This window comes from Saccopteryx bilineata, chromosome 11 (assembly GCF_036850765.1).
Source record: "Saccopteryx bilineata isolate mSacBil1 chromosome 11, mSacBil1_pri_phased_curated, whole genome shotgun sequence".
NCBI classification, from domain to species: domain Eukaryota; kingdom Metazoa; phylum Chordata; class Mammalia; order Chiroptera; family Emballonuridae; genus Saccopteryx; species Saccopteryx bilineata.
In genome coordinates, this window is record NC_089500.1 from 36,905,305 (window position 1) to 36,927,585 (window position 22,281).

At 37.1% G+C, this 22,281-nt stretch overlaps 1 protein-coding gene across 2 annotated transcripts in view; it reads left to right on the forward strand.

The window, feature by feature from the left end:
- The first annotated feature begins 838 nt into the window (after window positions 1-838).
- Window positions 839-22,281, forward strand: part of DSC2 (desmocollin 2) — a 32,556-nt gene continuing 11,113 nt past the window's right edge. The window contains exons 1-10 of one of the 2 annotated variants that reach the window (XM_066246232.1): window positions 839-1,386; window positions 8,678-8,762; window positions 10,474-10,673; window positions 11,591-11,710; window positions 13,123-13,278; window positions 14,942-15,086; window positions 16,233-16,399; window positions 19,192-19,326; window positions 19,573-19,758; window positions 21,995-22,251. In XM_066246232.1, the coding sequence (XP_066102329.1) occupies window positions 1,318-1,386; window positions 8,678-8,762; window positions 10,474-10,673; window positions 11,591-11,710; window positions 13,123-13,278; window positions 14,942-15,086; window positions 16,233-16,399; window positions 19,192-19,326; window positions 19,573-19,758; window positions 21,995-22,251 (1,520 nt within the window). In that variant the 5' untranslated portion in view covers window positions 839-1,317. The remainder of the gene's footprint in view (window positions 1,387-8,677; window positions 8,763-10,473; window positions 10,674-11,590; window positions 11,711-13,122; window positions 13,279-14,941; window positions 15,087-16,232; window positions 16,400-19,191; window positions 19,327-19,572; window positions 19,759-21,994; window positions 22,252-22,281) is intronic. The other variant, XM_066246231.1, reaches the window with a different exon arrangement.

Sequence of the window (22,281 nt, forward strand, 5' to 3'; positions counted from 1 at the left end):
GGTTTCTCCAAACATCCTTGAGGAGACGAACTAAACAAAATGGAACAGACAAGTCTCTCCTTTGTGGTCAGAGTTTCCTGGTGTAAGTTCATAACTGAAAAGTACAGAAGAATGAGTCAGAAAACCCTGTCATTACTTTCTGAAGAGCTGAAAGCATTCTGCTTTTATGTTTTAATCTTCCAGATTAAGTGCTGCAATAAGTCATCTGGTTTAAGTCCACTTCAAATCAAAACGCAAATTTTATCCCATACTTTTTTTTTTTTTTCCCTCACCACAAATTCTGGTTTGTGTGGTAGCAAAGGATGGGAGAAATTTCCACTAGATGTCCAGGGGTCCAAGTTAAATGACAAGTTATAAGAAGGCAGTGGTTGGCTTTAATTGTGACAAGGGATGATTTTGAAGAAAATCAGTAGCTCACATTTAGCCAACAGTTTAGGACCTCAAGCAACGCATTTTCTGTAATAAATAACCCTTGCTTTTGTTATTTTCTTGTAGCCTTGATAAATATATATAGTATACTGTTGTTTTAACTTCTGGTAACTTTCTGTGGCATTGGCCGTGAAATTTCTTTAAAAAGCCCTCCAAGACCTCAAAGAAATATGTGCCTACGGACGAAAGCCGTGTCTCAACTCCACCTGGAGGTCTGCAGTAAATTAGTTTCAGCAAAAAGTTAGTAAAGCAGTCTCCCTGCAGTCACCCTCCAACAGGTGAGCCTCGGGCAGCTGTGACACTCAATCAGACGTCCCCGGCCGGCAGGCGGTCGCCGCGGGTGGGCCTCGACCCCGGGCCCGGGCCCGCTGCGGCCCGAGAGGCGGAGCCGGGCTGGGAGCGCGCTCGGACCCGCGCCTTCCCCGGGACTGGCGCGCTCCGGGAGGGAGTCTTTGTACCGTCAGGGCTTGTGCTGGGCAGGGCTGCCCGCTAATCCCGCAGGCGGACACCGGGGCGGGGGGCCGGCGGGGCGGGTCGGCGGCGTCCGTCCGCCGGTGAGAAACACCTGGGGCAGGTAGGAGGGTGGCGGCCCGAGGGAGTTCCCACCTGTGGCGCTCTTAAAGAAATGGAGACTTAAGAAAATACTAAGGAGGGGCCGATCGGTGTCTTTCGGACGCGTCTGGAGCCCCACCCTCGGCCACAAGTAAAGCCCCTGGAGAACGGAGCGGACGCTGCAGAGAGAGACCGGGGACAGCGGCTCCCCCAGCGCTCCGCCTGGTCTCCCGCCGAGGGGCCGCCCGCCTGCGTCCCGGCCGCGGCCTCTGGCCCCGCGCAGCCCTCCCAGCCCGGCCTCCGGCGTCGCGCCCGCGACCCGCCCCGAGCCCTCCCATGGCGGCGGCCCCAGCCACGCGCTCCCGGGCCCGAGCCCTCGGCCGGCAGCTCCTGCTGACCCTCACGGTGAGTGGCTGTCCGGGCCGCGAGGGGGACACTCTGGGGACCGCGGCGGACACGGGTGGCGGGCCTGGGGCTCACTGGGAACGGGAGCCGGTGGCGGTGGGGGAGGGCGGAGGGCAGGAGGCCGGTGACCCGGGCGCGCGATCCCGAAGGGGAGAGAAGCGTGTCTCCCGGAGATGTAATCAGCGCGGGCAGGTGGAGACGGAGCCGGGGTGCGGACGCCCTTCCGAAAGCCTGGCCTCCGGGGACGCGCAGCGAGCGCCGCGCCGGCGCTGCCCCGGCTCCTCGCGCGCCTCCCCGGAAAGGTGAGGTCCCTGCGGCTTCCGTGCCGGGTCAGGTCATTGAAGGGGAGACCCTCTGCGTGGACGCGCTGGCTTTATGTGAACTTTTGTAGTTTCCACTTTTTCCTGTCACCATGTGAGGTTACCTTACCCTGAATTTTGGAGAAAATGATCATCCAGATCTCTTGTCATCTGGATTCTTCTGCCCCCTGCCCTCCCGCTTCCTTTCCACTTTAAAAAACGCAATAGCGAAGACCCTACCCAACCGGAGCTGGGAGCTGAAAGGAGTGGCCGTATTTGCGGCGGGAAAGCCCTCTTCCCGCGGCAGAAAAGAATGGGATCTCCCCCTGGAAAGTTTGGGATCAAAGGTGCCCCAGACTGGACTTCCTGGGTCGTCTGGAAGGAGAGACTGGAAATAGACCGACTGTATGCGGGAGAGTGCTCAGGTCGCTGGTGCCCTTTGACACTGGGACTTTGGCTGTTGTTGGGTCTCCAGTCAAACCTGAAGGACAAGGAGACGGACCGACAGACAGTGGGAAGATTCCTGGAGTGGTGGAACTGGGGGAGTGGAGGGGGAGGGGGACGGAAAATTTTGGATGTTTTCCCCTTCTCTACCATTCTTATTTTAAAGGAATTTCTTAATTTTTAAAGTAGCAAAATTGTAGTTGTTACTATTATTAGAAGGTACTTAGTACTCCAGGGACTCCAAACCCTTAACTAAACTCCCGGGCACATTAATACCATAGAAAAAGCCGAGTGTACCACAGTTAACAACACCTTAAGGTTGAGGAAACCGAGAATGGAATGAGTAACGGTCACAAAATATGTAGCCAATGACAAAGGAATGAATTTTGGTTAGATTCCTAATAAAGTTGCCACCTCTGTTTTACACCATTGGTCATTGTTCTTTGAAGGAAAGAGGGTGATTAGTCACAGGTGATAAATAGCATTGCTTTGTATATAATTACAGAACGTTCTACCTTCATCTCAGGTCCCTTTTAAAAGAAAGTGCTTGTAAGTGAATAAATAAATCAAATAATCCCCATTTCGTGACCTTCCTTAGCTTTACAGCAGGATAGACCAGAAGTGGGGTGGAGAGGAAATGATTCCAGGCTCTGGCTGCACCCCTCATTCTGATGCAATTAAGCTTGAAGGAAGGCTTGCTCTGCGCCCCACAAGTTGCTCTGATGCTCTTGGGCCTGTCACCACAGCGCCCTGCCAGCCTGGGCTGGTTGTTGCCATTGTGAGCTTCAAGTGGAATCAATGCGTACAGACTATCTGAGTAGAAGATACTATTAAATAAGCATGACTTGGGGGAGAGGGGAGACACCCTTTACATTTCTCGCTCCTGATATACCCCAGGAATCCTCCACCACTTCACTAATCCACTCTTCGCCACTTCCTAATATTGCCTCACCTCACACATAGCTTAACCACTTGATATCTGACTTCTCTCCAAATACCTAAGGAAGCTTCTCTTTCTAAGATCATGCGGCATCTTTATTGCTGAATCCAAATTCTTCCTTACATAATTCCTCTTTGTAGATTGTCCCTTTATCTTGAAATTTACTCTTCTTTTCTTTTGATATTCTTGACCACTCAGAATTGGACCTTCTATTCTACATCTTGTCCCTAAAATGTCATACAGATGCCTACATATAGGAAATTTATTTTGCTAGTTTGGGTCTCTTTATTGAACAATAGGTCTTTATATCGCTCTACCTCTGATGTATGGCACAATGTTTATCTTCCCAAACAATGTTGCTTTTCTTCTAGTGTCCTTCCTGTATTTCAATAAATGACACTAAGGTACACATTTTTCCTCAAGTAAAAAGTCTGGAAGCTATTTGTTTTTCCTTCCTCACTGTTCCCCTCCCTTAAATAATCATTCAGTCCCATTAAATCTACATTTAGAAATATCTCGTGGATATTTTTATTACTATCCATCACCTCTGCTGTTACTCTTTGCTATTACAAATATTGTCACATTGAGTAAATCTGTATACATATGTTACTTCATATATGGGCAGGGGTATCAGTATAATAGAAATGGGATTGCCAGATAAAAGTATAAATGACTGTAACTTTGGTAGCTATCACCAGCTTCCTTTCCCCTCCATGAAGGTTGTATATGACTAACTGGAGAGCTATTTTATGACACATGGCATATAACATCATTGAGGAGATATATACATATATATTATACTGTACTATGTATATATGGTATGAGACTACATACAGTACTTGATCTAGGCAGTCATTTGGCAAAATATTAAGGTGAATCCATATTCATATAGAACACCATAGAAAATTCCAAATAGATGAAAGATTTAAGTACAGCATATGCCATACAGATAATAGAAGAAAACATGATGAATTCCTATTTAAATTTGGAGTCCAAAAGGCCTATCTATGGCTCAGATTTGAAAAGCCGTTTATTAAAATTGAGAAAATCAATTATATTAAAATACACATAGACAAACACTTGTCCATGACAAAAAAACTATACTGAACAAATAAAAAATATCCTAAGCAAAGTCAAAGGTAACTGAGACAGTGGGAAAAAAATATTGTCAGATCATATTTTAAAAGGTTAATCTAATATATAAGGTGCTCTTCTCAATCAAGTCTAACATGAACATGGACATGAAAAATTCACATAAAGTAATAAATTTGTCCCATAAAAATATTTCAGCCTCATTCATAATAAGCAATGATGGATTTAAAACTACCTTGAAATGTCATTTCTTATTTGGCAAACATCCAAAAGTTTGACAGCATGCTGTGTAGGCAACAATGTGACTTAATAGAAACTCTCATAGATGTAACATAAAAGTTACTGCCTTTGGGGGCTGTATACAGTTACATCAAATGCAAACTAATCTGTTTTACTTCTTCCTTTCCAATTTGTATGCTTTTAATAGCTTTCAGGTTTTTGTATACTAATACTGCATTATTTTTATTTTTGAGACTTGATAGTATCTTTTAATATGTGCTAAGACTAATTATCCTTTCATTGATTTTGTTTATAATTGTCCTGTCTACTCTTAATTAATGATATTTTCTTATGAACTTTTGAATCAGCCTGTCTTGCTCCAGAAAAAAAATACTGTTAGGATTTTTTTAGGACTATAAAATTTATAACTTAGTGAAAATTGATATATTCATATTGTTTATTTTCCTTTTCAAAATAAAGATCTATCTCTGTGCAAGTCTACTTTAGTGTCTTTCAGAAATATTTTTGGATTTTTCTCAAATAGGTTTTACATGTTTCTTGTTAAGTTTATTCCTTGGCATTCTATCTTATTGCTTTCAAAAACAAGTTCTTCTCTTCTAGTATATTATTTAACTAGTTTTATCTATGTGTATAAATACTAATGATTCCTACATTTTAATTGTTACTACTGCTCCTTTGCTGAAACTCTCTTAATGTTTTGTAGTAATTTATTGGTTGATTTGCTGGGGTTTTCCAGGTGAATCAAATGTAAATAAATTTATTTTTTACCTCTTTCTTTCCAATTCATTTGCTGTTTAATATCTTCCTCTTGCCTGATATATTTTAACATAGTGTTAACTGTAAATAATGACCTTGGGAAGTCTGTCTTGTTTCTGAGTAGTGTGGCTACCGTTTTTATTTTCCCATTAATGTTGTGATTTTAATATAATATAAAAATCTTATTGAAGAAATACCTATTGATTCTATTTTGGGGCAATTTAAAAAATATCTAAGAATGGTTATTGAATTTGCTCAAATGTCTTTCAGCATCTATGGTGTTGATCCCATGCCAGGCCTTTATGTTAGGTGAAAGTATGAGGACCCTAGACCAAGCAAGTGTTATGAATGTGTAACACAGATCCACGCAAGCTCCAGTTTACTTCAAGCTCCCCCCTGCAATGGAGGCTTTGTATTTGGTTCCCACGTTAATGTGGGCAATTCTAGTCTAGGCGGACACGTGCATTGATTCATTCTTTTCAATGGAATCCAAAAAACAGAGTAAGATCTTTTCAGATTAGAAGTCATTTCTATGTACCAATCTGTGTCCCTGCATTATCCTCAGTTATTTTCCTAGCAGTTCCTTTAGGGTGTCTACAGAGAAATGTATTCATCATTTTCAGTGTTGATAAGGGGATTGTGTGAATATCCTAGTTGCCATTATTGGAAATCAAAATTGTTCCTCCGATCCATTGTCCACCCTGGTCAGACTTACCTTCTTCAAGTTGAAAGCGTCTTATATATAATTTATCTGCTTAAAACAAATTTCTGTCTTATTCTCTTTAGGAAATAATACCTCTATAGTTTATAGTGCTATTTAGAATCTGTCCATACTTACTTCTTTTAAAACATAAATTTTGTCCCCTCATTCTATATCTATCAGCTATTCCTGATTTTCATGTTCAAGTCTGTGTCATCACTGGGCCTTTGCATATGCCATTCTTCTCTTTAACACATTTAAGCTCTGCCTCTTCTTGACATGGATAACTTGTAGCCACTCTTCAGGTGACATTATCTAGCTCTTAAACAAAGTTAGTTTCCCCTGTTCTGCCATAGTACCCTAGCATAGCATTATTGTACTTCACTGAAATTACTAATATACTTTACTCTTGAATCAAGTGTATCATGAAGATCGTGTCTACTTCTTTGTGTCTGACACATAGTAGAGATTCCATAAATATTTGTTGAATGCATGAATGGATATATAGGACACTTATCCAAAGTATTGTCTTAATCCAGCCATTTTTTGCCTTTTCCCCTGTTTATACCTTAGTCCAAGTCACCATCTTCCCTCTCTTAGATTCCTCCTGTAGCTTCTAAATTGGTCTCCTTGCTCCCACTCTTGCTTCTTTATGGACTAGTCACCAGATGATTCTGTTGTAAATAAAGGCTTGCCAGGTTATGCCTCTCTGCTGCTTCTAAAGCTGACATTGCTTCTCTTTGAACTCAGAATGAAGTCTGCAGTTCTTCACATGGCCTTTTCAACCCTACTTGATATGCTTGTCGCTTTAATATCATCTCCTATCACTCTTTCCTCACCCTGCTCTGCTATGATAACCTCCGTTTTGTTTCTCCAAGATACAGGTAACATCCCTTTCCAGGGCCTTTGTTCTGGTTTTGTTCCACTTGGAAGACTCTTCCATTGGTGAACTGGTTTGCTTCCTCATTTCATTCCCTTTGTCACCTTCTCTCTCTTTGTTTTTTATCTTGTAACATTTATTTCTTAGCATTATGTAACTTTTGTGCATTTGCGTATTAATTTTTTTTGTCTCATTATAACGTCATCTAGGTTAAGGACTTTGCTTTGTTTATTGTTGTAGCCTTTGAACACTGTGTAGCACCTAGTACACAGCTCATAGACTTTGCCTGAATAAGTGGGTGTATGCTTTCAGTCACTGTGAGCTGGAATCCTCAGTCATCTGACTCTTTTCCTGCTCTCTCTGGACTCTACAGCCATTGACAACTCTTCTCATGTTCATCACAACGAAGAGAGTTCATAGACATTCTCTTCTTTGTGTTCACCCCCCAATTTCTAAGTGAAATATAGTTTCTGCTTTACCTAACTCTTCACATGTAATTAAAATTAGATAATGAAAGGACCTTTAATGTGTATTGGGAGTAAAAATTTTTATCCAGGTTTTGCTGATTTTTCCCTGGCCAGTTGGCTCAGTGGCTCAGAAGAAAAGAAAAAATTTTGCTGATTTTAATTTTTGTTTATAGACTTTGTAAACAATGATGTAAATGTTAGTTTTACCTATATTGCATTTGGTTAGACTATAGAAGAAAAATTGTGAATCATTCAGAAGCATTCATTATAAAATTTCAGAAAGAACAGAATTAAATTTCAGTATGTTCAAATATATATTGTATTGGAGTTTGTTCACCATAAATCACTAACTCATTTAAAAATTTTTGTCAATATTTTTATTTTCTTTTTTCTTTCTTTTTAAAAAAAATTTTCTGAAGTGAGAAGCTGGGAGGCAGAGAGACAGACTCCCACATGCACTCTACCGAGATCCACTGTGCATGCCCATCAGGGGGCGATATTCTGCCCATCTGGGGCATTGCTGCATTGCAACTGAAACCATTCTAGCGCCTGAAGTGGAGGTCATGGATCCATCGTCAGTTCCTGGGCCAACTTTTGCTCTAATGGAGCCTTGGCTGTGGGAGGGGAAGAGAGAGACAGAGAGAAAGTAGAGGTAGAAAGGTGGAGAAGCAAATGGGCACTTCTCCTGTGTGCCCTGACTGGGAAAAGAACCCTGGACTTCCACAAACTGGGCAAACGCTCTACCATTGAGCTAGCCAGCCAGGGCCAAATATTTTCTAAAATGACCTTAATTCTTATTTATGAGAAAATTCACCTTCAAAGTTAAGTTTGTATTCCAAAGTTCTCTATTTATTCCTGTTGAATATTACATAAATACTTTCCAACTCACTCCACAGCAGTGAATAAATGCCACTTTTTAAAAGCATTGGGATTTTCGTTAGGCTATTATTGATTTGGTACCATAGTTCATTTAAGCTGTTGACAGTTAATGAAAACATTTTGCTGGCTCATTAAGTTTGTTTTTGTTTCTCTTATTTACACACCTGTGCTGCCTCCGTAATAGTTTCAGTGCTCTCCTGCCTAAGTTGTCATTGGTTCTTCAACATACCTACTAGGATTGTGAAATTACGATTAACTTCTTTTATAGAATAGGAAACAAAGCCCAAAAAAGTAAGGAATTCTTTGAGTTTATATGCTTTGTGAAGGAGTGAGCCATGACTCTCACTTTTTAATTTTATTCTTCCTCTTGATACAAATTTTTTTCTGACTTTTTACTTCAGTGTATGCTTTTAATGTTATTTTGATAATTATGTAAACTGACTTATAATCATAGAAATTTTTTTATTTAGACAAATTTAACAGGGTGATATTGATTAACCAGAGTACATAGGTTTAGAGAAAACATAATTTAAATAAACTATATATACATTAGAAGTATCTTTTTAAATGCATAATATTGAATTGGTTTTTTAGGTCTTAACATTTGCCTGTGATGCCTGCAATAATGTGACACTGCATGTTCCATCCAAACTAGATGCTGAGAAATTTGTTGGTAGAGGTAAGAAACTTCCAAGATATGTAAAATCCTAATTTGTGTGATCTTGTAAAATGAATGGAACTTTTAGAACAATAACTGTGTAGGTACTAAGAGTTATAACAAGTATAGTACTTTATCATTTATAATGTGTATGGTATCATTCTAATAAAAGGAATATTTTATTTTTTAATTGAAAAACATGATCATATGAAGTAGATAAAAAAAGTTTAGTTTGAGTACTAAAAATTTATTAATATTTACATTAATTGAAAGATATGGTATATGTTTTAACATGCTTCTATAAAATTAAGAAATAGTATTGAAACTGTTTCTTAAGTTTAATTGTTTTTGGATTTTGGGCCTAAAACCAGTGGTGGGATTCAGCTGGTTCATACCAATTCAGCAGAATCAATATCTAATTTTTTGTTGAGTTCAGTGAACTGGTTGTTAAAAGGGCACTTGGAATCAGGGTTGTCTAAGGTGGGCGCCTGAGCAGCCACCCAATATGGAAATCACAAATGCACTTTCCTTACTCTTTTTTAATGTTCATCTGCACAACAGCATATTCTAAGTGCCCATAGTAATGTTCATCCCATCCATGGGTGAAAAATTGCAAGTGAGGATGCCAATCAAGAAGCCATATGGAAATATCTTAAATAACAGTTTTATTGCTTTTTGTCAGGTATTATTTAATATTTTTTCATTAATATTTTAAAACTCTTATAATCTAGTTTTGTGTTCTTATTTAAGTATTTAATGCATGAAATAATAAACTACCTTTGGTATATTGTATTTTAATACTTAAAACAGTCAATAAGGCAAAGAACCAGTTGTTAAATTATTTGAATACCACCACTACCTAAAATATTTTGGCATCTTATTGACCTTTTTGACTTTCACTTATTATTTCTTCTATATTAATTTTTTTTACATGACTTAACTGTATAAAAGATCAGATTAATGAGAACACAGAATATGATGACAATTTAATAATAGATATAAAGAGTTCAATAACATTTTAATTTAATCTTTTGAGTAGTGAGTTTTTTTTCATGCTCGCTGACACCCGGGAGTGAGTTTTTTTCAAACAATGAAATTAGTTTTAGTTACAGTTCTATTAACTTAAAATCATGTTTGTTTGATAACAAGTTTATGGAAATAAGAAGGACATACAATTACCTTTTTTTAATGTTGCCTTACACATGTACAGTCGTATTCTGGATGGTTAGGAGGCATGAGGAATGTATATGACGTTTGTACTACTCAAAGGGTTAATAACTGTTAATCTTAATCTTCTAGATTATGTGTAACTTCAAATGTACTAATTTTCAGTTAATAAAGAAAATTTTTTTGTTAACCAGTGACAGTTCAATAAATTCAATAAAAGAGAAAAAAAACTACTGTGAATGCTTGGGTAAAAAAAAAGAAAGATTTTTTTTTTTTAGTGTTGGTTTAAATATTCAAACAATGAGATTTCTGTGTCTTTATTACAAGACAAATGTCTCTTCTTTAAAAGGATATAGTATAGATATTAAAAGTGATATACTGTCAGTAGTATTTATTTTTCACACAACTTAACTAACCATAGTTTCATATATTCTTTTAAAAGTAAAAAATAAGTTCTATGTAATTAATTTTAAGTTTTTGCCCCCCCCAATCTATATATCATTGTTAAAACTATATATTGGAATTTTTTACCTTACAAAGACTGCTTTGTGTATTTTTTTTACAGTTGACCTGAAGGAGTGTTTTAAGTCTGCAAATCTAATTCATTCAAGTAATCCTGATTTTCAAGTTTTAGAAGATGGTTCTGTCTATACAACAAATGCTATTCTTTTGTCCTCAGAGAAGAGAAATTTTACCATATCACTTTCCAACACTGAGAACCAAGAAGAAAAGAAAATACTTGTTCTTTTAGAGCACCAAACAAAGGTATATCAAACTACAAAATGAAGTATAATGAAGTATTTTCTTCAGGTATAACTGACGTTTCCAGGGAAGATGTGGACTCAGAAAGGAAATGGGATAGTTTAGCTTGAAGAAGAATGAAAACCATGATGCAAATTAACAGTGTTCAAAGGGTACAACAGTGTACAACATGGGTTAATTAGAAGTTGTAATTCCTTTTCTTTGGGACATAGGAGAATTTGAGATATGCAACAGCATGAGACCTTGTGGTTAGACACAAAGGAACATTTCTTGATCGTTACTATAAAACAGATTTTTAAAAACAGGTTTTGAAACTCTATCTGGAAGCATATTTTGCAGTCTTAGAAAAGCAGATGATTATTTTAGGTTGAGACTTGGACCTCACCTATACTTATTATATTGTAACATTCAAGGTCAAAGTGACTTCTGTTCTATCATTGGCTATTACTCACTGTAGCAGTTTGAGACTTGTCACCATGTTTCTCTCCCTGTTCTGACACAGATCTCATTGTTGGGCCCCAGCTCTTCCTAGTTGCTGATGAGCGGATGATGCTTATAGCAAATTTAGAAGGGCGCAGTGTCTACTTATTTTCTTTGTATATCTCTCCTTCCATGTTTTTGCGTGGCAGTGTGGAAAGAGTAATTTCTTTTTCGGTTTTGATTCTAGGCTTCCAATTTCATCTCTCTTTATTCTGTGTGGCCATCAAGTTATTTTCTCATGAGGATGGCTGGGATAACAGTTACGGCATTTATCTTTTCATGATCCTTTTGCAGTGTTGATGTTTAGTTTGATTTTCAAGCACTACGATGGTCATACACCTCATAATCCTCATGAGAGGAAAAAGATGTATCAATGTTCTAGTATTTGAGAATAGTATGGTCGTTGACTTTATTATATTTTTCTTTTTTTCTAAATTGAGGTGCTAAAGCGAAGTCATCCTAAAGAAAAAGTTCTAAGACGTGCCAAGAGAAGATGGGCTCCAATTCCTTGTTCAATGTTAGAGAATTCCTTGGGCCCTTTCCCCCTGTTTCTTCAACAGGTACAATTTACTTTCTTTCTACTGTGATGGTCTGTGGTTTCTACTGTTATTTTTTAATTCAGACAATGAGAATTTAAAAGACAGTATTTAGGAGATATATGAATATATGAATGAATATGTACATCTATGTTTCAATAGATGGGTATAAGTATATATCTTTATATCTGCACATACTTTTCTGTTTTAATCATGCAAAAGTCATTAATAAAACTGTAAAAGCCATCTAACAATCTCAAACACATGGTTCCTTAATGAATTTTTGTATAAAGAAGGGTATCACAAAGCCTGGGTATACTCTAGAAAACTCACAAACATCGTTCGTAAAAAAGGATGGAAATTGCTAATAAAAGACCAAATGTTGTGAAGGAAGAAGACATATGTTCCTTTCTATTACTTATCCCCAAGTCTACTACTTAAATCATACTAGATCCACACTTTCTCCCATTCTCTTTTTTAAAACTTTTAGTGGAAACCTTCGCAAATCTTTTTGCTTTCTTCCACTTGAGTGGGCATTACCATTCAATCTATGATTTGCATTTTCTTTCCCTGAGTTCTTGAAATGGTGAGAGGGAAGCCTCCTTTACAGTTCACTCCAAAGTTAACGCAACTGAGAGAATAGCACATTGCAGTTGAGAAATAAATTGTTAGAAAATAATTGTGTTTATCATCCTGATCTGTGGTCAAGACCTTACCAAGAGGTTTAAAACAACTTGGAAAAAGGTTGCTTTTTGAATCGAGTACCAGAATATTACACTTGCCAGGTTATTACACCATTTCTATTCTCATTATACCCCCTCCAAACACACATAAACTCAGCTCCTATAACACAGAAGATGATGACAAATAACAAAAACTAATTAAGGAAAGCATTTTCCCAAGTGTTTGCCATGCAAAGAAAACATTTCAAATGCAGTAGTATCTCAAATAGTATATCATATGGGGAGGGAAAAAGTAGGTTTACAGTTGTGAATATGTAAAACAGGTTATTCTTGTAATGGTATTTATTAATTATTCTATTATTTATATTATAACTATAAACCTTTTTTTGTCTACTGCTGTATAAAATAAAAATTCAGAATTTTTTTTAAAAATGACATTTTTTTACGCTCAGAATTATCTAAGATATTTTCTAAGACAGGAAAAGTCTTAGATGTTTGGTCCATATAAGAATTATTTTGCTTTTAAAGTATTCCTTAGTTATTCTGGAAAACTAAGAAGCCACTACATTATTCTCCTCATGCTTTGCTCTCAAAATTTCTCAATTGTCAGTCATCCTTATTCTTTAGTTGCATTTTTTCCATACATCATAATAAAGAGAATGGTTAGTTATTTCAGTAAAAATGGCAATGTGATTGTATAAATACATAGATGAAATAAAAATTTATCTCATGTATAAAATATCTGTCTTCTAGGTTGAATCGGACACAGCACAAAACTATACTATATACTATTCTATAAGAGGGCCTGGAGTTGACCAAGAACCCCAGAATTTATTTTATATAGAGAGAGATACTGGAAAACTGTTTTGTACTGATCGTGTGGATCGTGAGCAGTATGACTCTTTTGAGGTAAAGTTTAAAGTTTACATGTTATATTAGTAATTATTACTCGTGGCTTTTTTGTTTTCCATTCTCAATTTATTTACCCCTTTCTGTTTTTCTGAGCTTGTCATTTTTGCATCCGATGGCACAACTTTGGCTTAAGGCCAAAAGAATTTCATCGATTCCATTAGAAAGTTCTTGGTATTATAGTTTTACTACTTTATTTTCAAAAGAAAAGTACAACTTCAAAGACAGTTATTTAGTTAACAGAGAAGATCTGTGAACCTCTTCATGGTAGGGCAAGGGATGGAAAGTGCATGAAGTTTAGAATTAAGACTCAATATACTTGAAGTGGGAGATAATTAACTTGTGGTGAGCAAATAACGTCTATGAACAATGCTTAGGTGGGATTATTTAGTCTTTTCATCATCTGGGTGACTTCCCACGGTGGAATGAGAGGTATAATGTAAGAATTTAACCTAAGGCATTGATTTCCCAGCAAGACATGGTCATTTAACTTAATTCAATTTTAATTATTGTACATCTATCTTGATTAACTAAGTATTCACCAGCAGACCAAATTTACTGAAAAGACATGTGAACTTTGAATTAAATACTTAGGAATAGAGTTGCTACAACATGGCCCTCTAAGTCTCTGTGTTGTTCTATTCTTTTACGATAGTTGTTCTGAGAAAGACTGGAATTGAAATTCATATTATAAAATCAAAAAGAAGTAAATTATATTCCACATACAGCTTACAGCCATTCAGTTGTTCTATTTCTGACTCCCTGTTTTTTAAATATAAAAGTCTGTATGATGATAGTTATCTAAATATGATCATCAATATGCTTAAAATTATAATTAGTAAAAAAGAAGGCATTATTTAACTGCATGTGGGAAATTTGAAATTCTAAGATTCCAAAGTTAAAAATATCCAGGAAATTGTATTTAAAAGTCATGTACCTGAAACTCTTAAACAAAACAAAACATAATAATCCTTAAGACTGTTTTGGGAAAATAATAATAAAAATCATTATATTCTTGAACAACAATACAGCAATGGTGAGGAAAACTTTATTATATTAGACAGATTCAAACATTAAATGCTATATACTACACTGTGAAATTAACCACTTTTTGTGGCATGAAGGTTATGTCCATATCCAGATGTAATAATAAAGTGTAAGCCTCATCGCTCACTGCAATGCGGAAGAGTCTACCACTTAAAAAGCCAACATTAGGCCCTGGCCGGTTGGCTCAGTGGTAGAGCATCGGCCTGGCGTGCAGGAGTCTTGGGTTCGATTCCTGGCCAGGGCACACAGGAGAAGCGCCCATCTGCTTCTCCACCCCTCCCCCTCTCCTTCCTCTCTGTCTCTCTCTCCCCCTCCCGCAGCCAAGGCTCCATTGTTGCAAAAGTTTGCCGGGGCACTGAGGATGGCTCTGTGGCCTCTGCCTCAGGTGCTAGAATGGCTCTGGTTGCAACAGAGCAACGCCTCAGATGGGCAGAGCATCGCCCCCTGGTGGGCATGCTGGGTGGATCCCGGTCGGGTGCATGCGGGAGTCTGTCTGACTGCCTCCCCGTTTCCAACTTCAGAAAAATACAAAAAAAAAAAAAAAAAAAAAGCCAACATTAGTTTGAAGCATATTTTCATGATTGTTTTTGCTCTTATTATTTTACTCTCTTTGCAGCTGGTCGCTTTTGCAACAACTCCAGATGGGTATAATCCAGAATCACCACTTCCCCTGATAATCAAAATTGAGGATGAAAATGATAATTACCCAATATTTACAGAAGAAATATTCATTTTTACAATTGCTGAACATAGCAGAGTTGGTGAGTACCCAATTTAACAATTTTTGGCAACTGGGGGTTTCAATTTAAAAATTCAGTGTTCCTATGAACTTCAGGAGGCAGCATATCCTGCTGGTAAGGAAAAAGGGCTCACTGGGTCGCCTGCTGGGGTGAAATCTCATTCTGCCTTTCATTAGCTAGTTGTGTACTGTGACCCGGGCAATTTGATTACTATGTAAATTGTTTTCTATTTATTGATATTAGAGAGAGAGAGGAAAGGGGAAGGAGATGGACAGAAACATCAATCTGTGCCTGGGATCCAACCCACAATCTTTGCATCTTAGGTTGATGCTCTAACCAACTGAGCTATCCCACCAGGGCAGCCCCGTGGAACTTAAAAAATTCTGATGAGCCGTTAGTTTCCTTATCTGTAATGTGAGGTATCAATATTCAAGTTTGTCACAAAGATTAAATACAACGCATGTGGGATGCCAAGCACAGTGCCTGAAAAATAAGAACAACTTAATAAATGTTACCTTGCCTTTCTGGTAGAGATAAAATAAACACTTTCAAGAGAACACATGCCAAAAAGAGTAAACCTTTGAGCAGCTGAAGTCTTAGCCTTAAAGAGATCTACTGATGTTCTGTAGTGACTAAATGATTGACAGTTTTCTGGGAATAATCATAAAGGCCACTGAGAATAAAACAAATGCTTTCTCATCTTGTGTGATGAACCATTTTAGCTGGAAGACACAATGCAATTTTTGAGCCTTCCTCTAGAAAGATCTAACTAAACCAAGAATTTTCAGAGCAAACTTACCGATATGATCAAATTTAAGTACAAGCTTACAAATAGAAAAAAGGTTCTAGGATACTTAGAACTCTAGAACTACAAAGACCATGAAAGGATATTATCAATATTTATAAAATTATGTATTAAATATAATAAATATTAATATGGTCACCAAATACCAGAAGCTTAGACTGCTGAGATATTTAAGAGAAAGGGATACTTTATATAGAAATTCACAATATATTATTATATTATATTGTTATAAAAACTGTTATTACTTTGATATATAAGTAAGTGTTCCAAAACATATTCGAAGTAGATGGGCAAAAATGATATAGAGGGAAAGTTGAAAATGTAAAAGTTTTGGAAGTTAAAGAGGATTTTTTAATATGCAGGTTCCAACGTGGGACAGGTTTGTGCAACTGATAAAGATGAACCTGGCACACTTCACACGCTCCTGAAGTACACCATCCTGGAGCAGTGGCCAGCGTCGCCCACCCTGTTCTATATGCATCCATCCACAGGTGTGATTACCACAACATCATCTCAGCTAGACAGAGAGGTAACTTCAGTATTCACAAAAACTTGGTTTGCCACGGTTTTATATAGTAGTATCTGTGTATTTCTGTATATTACCAGTGAATATGTTTTTCAGAAGGACATGGTGAATCTCATTTTAGAAAAATAATCATTTTAAGTGTGTTAAGGGTGGTCATTAACTTTGCAGTGTGCTCATTGTGATCCTCTAATTTGTTCTCTCCTGAATTGTGTTTTATAAGATCAAAGTTCCTAAGAAACTTCTATAGTATTAAAAACAAATATCAAATGTGAAAAGAAAAACTTTCAGAAATGTGTAGAAAATTTTTATCTACAGATAACAGCTGGTTTTTCTGTCTGTATCAGGTTTTCCTCAGTAGGTTCATTTGCAGTCTTCTTCTTGCATAGATTAAAAGAAAGTTTATATTTCTCTAATATTTGGCTTATTATTTTCAATTGACTGATAGAAAGCTTTATGTGGATGTTTCACAGGTACCTAAAAAGCATTATATCTAAAATCAAACTTCTTCCTTTCTAAACATACTCTTTTTCTTACATTAATACATTCTTTTCTTTCTTTTTGTGACAGAGACAGAGAGAGGGACAGATAGGGACAAACAGACAGGAAGGGAGAGAGATAAGAAGCATCAATTCTTTGTTGCAGCTCCTTAGTCTCCTTAGTTGTTCATTGATTGCTTTCTCATATGTGCCTTCATGAGGGGAGGCTAATGCAGAGTGAGTGACCCTTCTCAAGCCAGCGACCTTGGCCTTCAAGCTAGCGACCTTTGGGCTCAAGCCTGCGACCATGGGGTCATGTCTATGATCCCATGCTCAAGCCAGCGAGCCTATGCTCAAGCTGGTGAGACCATGCTCAAGCCTGCAATCTTGGGGTTTCAAACCTGGGTTCTCTGCATCCCAGTCTGACACTATCCACTGTGCCACCACCTGGTCAGCCAACACATTCTTTTCTTAGTAATAATTTCTTATTATGACTCAAATTCATGTTCTCTAAATTGTGTTGGATATCTCCTCTTACCCTCTAGGTAAAATCACTTTCTTTATTGAATCTACAAATAAATTCCTAAGTGAAATTGGCACCTATTTATCTTAATATAAATTCATTTATTTTTACTGTATGTGCTGGTGAAGAATATGAGATCATTTGCTGGATAAATGAATGAATTAGTGTTTTGGGACTACACATAAGTATTGCACATTCTTTGTGGAATTTATGTACTCAGGAAAAGCAGATTATAAATCATTTCCTTTTCTATAATGAAGTCTTGAATAGATCCTTCTGAAAGAATCAGTTGAAGACTAATGGAGGAACTTTGGAGTGCATTTACCCCAGAGCACTCTGGGGCTACTTTGAGACTCCAGGATCCCAGTTTTCATTGTTACTGTCAACCTTTTAACTTAACCTGACCTGTGGTGGCACAGTGGATAAAGCGTTGACCTGCAACACTGAGGTCACCGGCTCAAACCCTTGCACTTGTCTGGTCAAGGCACATATGGGAGTTGATGCTTCTTGCTCCTCCCTCCTTTCTCTCTCTCACTCTCTCTCCTCTCTAAAAAATCAATAATAAAAAAAATTAAACGTCAGAAATTTACCTCCACTGGAAGATATCACAAGTTAATAGTTAGGCCCTTAAAACATCATTGCTTTGTTTTATCAACTAATTGGTTATTTCTGATAAATCTTAGTTCACTACAAGCAGATTATGTATTTCCTCTTGAAATTACACTAGAATAAGGTTTTTAGAACTTTTAAATGTGATATGGCTATTACTTTTCAAGTCAACATGTGTGATTGGTTATGAGAGAAAAGCAAATCAGAAAGATTTTGTGTATAAGAAGCATAAAGATTGAAAGACATTTTAGGTTTTAGGAAATGTATGAAGCTAAGAAAGTTGAAGAAGTGATGGAATGAAAGAAAGAAGGTGGCTGTGTAAGAGAATGGTGAACATTCTAAATAGAAGTTTAGGGTAGTTTTTCACATACTCTTTCGTCTTATGAAAGGAGAGGAAGCATGTAAGAAATGTATTGTCGTCGTTGTTTTATAGAAAAGGAGACCTAGGAAAGGAGAACTTTCCAATTGCCCGAGATTACATTTGTTATTCTGGGACTTGGGAATAGAACCTAGTCTGGAGGTGTTATTACCAGTGTTTATAATCATTCTCTCTCTCAACTATTTATGATGACTACAACCATAATGAGGAGAAACACATGTTCTTAACTAGTGATAATAAGCCTTCTGCAATCTCTGATAAATGGAAAGTCCTAGAAGCCAGATGCAATTTTTTAGAGACAAAAAGTGACACAGCCAAGATATTTGTTTTCATTCTAATTTAATGATCTTTTTATCAATGTAAAGTAAATGTTTAAAATCTACATTTTTTTACAGAATGGTATTCATGTTATTGTTTTCTTGTAAGTCTGGTATAAAAGTCACTGCTGTGAATTTTTGAACATAAGAATGTGCTTTGAACAGGAGGTAATGATTTTGATTAATTACTAGGCAATATTAAATGTAGTAGGGCTGGCTACATCTTTCTGTTGAGGAAAGCTAAAACCAATCGATTCCATAGTTTATATAAGTAGCACTTTAAACTTGAGAAACTACTCTATTTTCATAAATTAATTAATTGAAAATTATTAGTTTGAGGAAATTATCCTTCTGCCAGCACATGAAAGCTATGAAATTTAATAGTGTACCTCTTAAATTTTTAATGCAAGGAAAATTGTAGTGTGTAAAATAAGATTTCACTTATAATCTTGCTTTCGTTCAGTGATTAAATTCTTACTCTTTTTTTTCAGTTAATTGATAAATACGAGTTGAAAATAAAAGTACAAGACATGAATGGTCAGTACTTTGGTTTGCAGACGACTGCGTCTTGCATCATTCAGATTGAAGATGTGAATGATCACCTGCCAACCTTTACTCGTACTTCTGTGAGTACATGATATTAATAAAAGGGAAATGCACAACCTAGTGTTAATTGCAAAATATGCACATATCTCCACCTATGTCGCATGATTTCAAATGAAGTATCCCCTGTATAGCAGTTTGGAGTTAGGGTTTAAATCGTGTTAACATAGTACTTTGTGAATTAGAAGAAGCAGGCTTACTTTACATGGTGTTCTATATTTGTGAGAGTTACTAATAATTAAATTCCTTTTGTTTTTATTTTGTTTTAGTATGTGACAACAGTGGAAGAAAATGTAGTTGATGTGGAAATCTTACGTGTTAGCGTGGAGGATAAGGATTTAATTAATACTGCTAATTGGAGAGCTAATTATACTATTTTAAAGGGCAACGAAAAAGGAAATTTTAAAATTGTAACAGATCCCAAAACAAATGAAGGAGTTCTGTGTGTAGTTAAGGTAAGAATAAATTAGTAAATGTTTTTAGATTATATTATTACTGATTAGTATACTAAACTTAATAAAAAGAGAGGAATTTTTGTAAATGTAGCAATAAAATGTATAACTGTAAATGCTATGTTCTTCATATATAACTGGATGAATATGTTCATTTTGGGAACCATTTTTTTTAAATTGAGGTATAATTGACCTAACATTATATTAGTTTCAGGTATACAACATCACTTGATACTTGCACATGTTGCAAAATGATCACCACAATAAAGTTCAGTCACCATTCATAAATACAAATTTTTTTTTTCTTGTAATGAGAACTTTCAAGATCCACTCTCCTGGCTACTTTCAAATATGCACTATAGTATTATTAATTATAATCACCATGCCATAATTACATTCCCATGATGTATTTATTTTATAACTGGAAATTTTTTCATTTTGGCCAATTGATTCAATAGTCCATAAGTAGCAGTTTAAATTTCAGAAACAACTCTATCTTTATGAATTAATTAAAAATTACTAGTGTGAAGAACCTTACATAAAGGCATGCTTTTAAAAGAATATTTAGATATATATGTGTTCAAATAATATGAAAATAGAATGCACTTTGTAACCAATAACTCTTAACAATTCAAAAACTCGTACAGCTGTGATGTCAGTGGGACGTACCAGGCTTTTCTAGCCCATTCTTTCTGTAGCTGGGTCAAGGAGCCTCCATTTCCCAAATGATGAGTTGTTGCTCCTGGTCAAACCCATAGAGAGGCTGTTTGTAGTTCCTTAGTTTCCCGGTTCAGAATGAGAAGCCCACCTTTCAAACGTGTAAATACTTCTAAAACATTTTAATACAAAATTACTCCTAATTCAGGAGCCAGAGTTAGCTTGTAAAGTGATCTGAGCTTTTTCGGTGTTAGGCGAGTCACAGGCTTATGTATCTGCTTCATCTCTACCTGGAACGTGACTCAATCCTGGGGGTTTCCTTTTGTACATATTACAGGGAGCATGGATCAAAAATAATGAATGCATCTTTTTTTACAATGATGAAAAGCAACTGCAGCCTTCAGTTTCTCTTTGTTTCAAAACGACAAAGAAATGTCCTTTAAATTTTATCTCTTTTGTCACCTACCCCTTGCCCTAATCCTTGGTGTTCTAAGAAGGAAATTTATTTCTGTAAAGTTTAAGACCTGACACAATTTTTGTCTTTTACTAACTGGTTTCACTCATTCCCATTACAGCTACATATTAAGCAAAAATAAAAACCTGCCATTAAACTTGATACTGTCAGTTTTTTGGAAAGTCACTAGGATGGGAAAGATAAAAAAGAAAGTGTAATGTTCCTAAGCTTTCTATTTTCTTTTCTTTCTTTTTTTTTTTTTTTTTGTATTTTTCTGAAGTTGGAAATGGGGAGAGACAGTCAGACAGACTCCCACATGTGCCCCACCGGGATCCATCCGGCATGTGGCATGCCCACCAGGGGGCGATACTCTGCCCATCTGGGGTGTTGCTCTGTTGCAACCAGAGCCATTCTAGCGCCTGAGGCAGAGGCCATGGAGCCATCCTCAGTACCCGGGCCAACTTTGCTCCAATGGAGCCTTGGCTGAGGGAGGGGGAGAGACAGAGAGGAAGGAGAGGGGGAGGGGTGGAGAAGCAGGTGGGCGCTTCTCCTGTGTGCCCTGGCCGGGAATCGAACCCGGGACTTCTGCACGCCAGGCTGACGCTCTACCACTGAGCCAACCAGCCAGGGCTGCTTTCTATTTTCTTATCTCTTCTCTCTTTAAAATGTTTTATAATATTTGACCCATGTTTTTGTTTTTGTTTTACCTCGAACCAGGTACAAATAATTTCATTTATCTGAGGAGGGTAAGATAAACTGTCCAAAAATTAATAGAGTAGTCAATAACTGTTGATTAGGGTATGGACCTCCTAAAGTGTATCTCAAATGGTAACCCTGAAGCACTTTCATTAAATATTTAATTAAGTTGTTATCAGGACCTGTGATGTTATTTGTGTTACACCTGCAGTTGGGAAACAGGTGTTTTATTTGTTTGTTTGGTTTGGTTTTGCTGGCTTCACCAAATACTGAGTCCTCCCACCACCTCCATCTCGGTGGATGTTTAATATTCTCATGACTATTCCCAACACAGCACTCACATAGTTCTAAGTTTAATTAATTCTTTAGACTAGTTAGCATTGCCAAATATTAAACGTCTTGAACTGATTTTCAACACACTTGCTTTTGTAGCCTCTGAATTATGAAGAAACACAACAGCTGAACCTGCAGATTGGTGTTCTTAATGAAGCTCCGTATTATAGAGAGCGTAGTTCAAGATCAGACATGAGCACGGCTACTGTTACTGTTAATGTAAGAGATCAGGATGAGGGCCCTGAGTGTATCCCTGCACTGCAGACGATTCGAATTAAAGAAAACGCACCAGTGCAAACAAGGAGCAATGGCTATAAAGCATATGACCCAGAAACAAAAAGTAGCAATGGCATAAGGTATTTATAATTTAATTTAATTAACTCCAA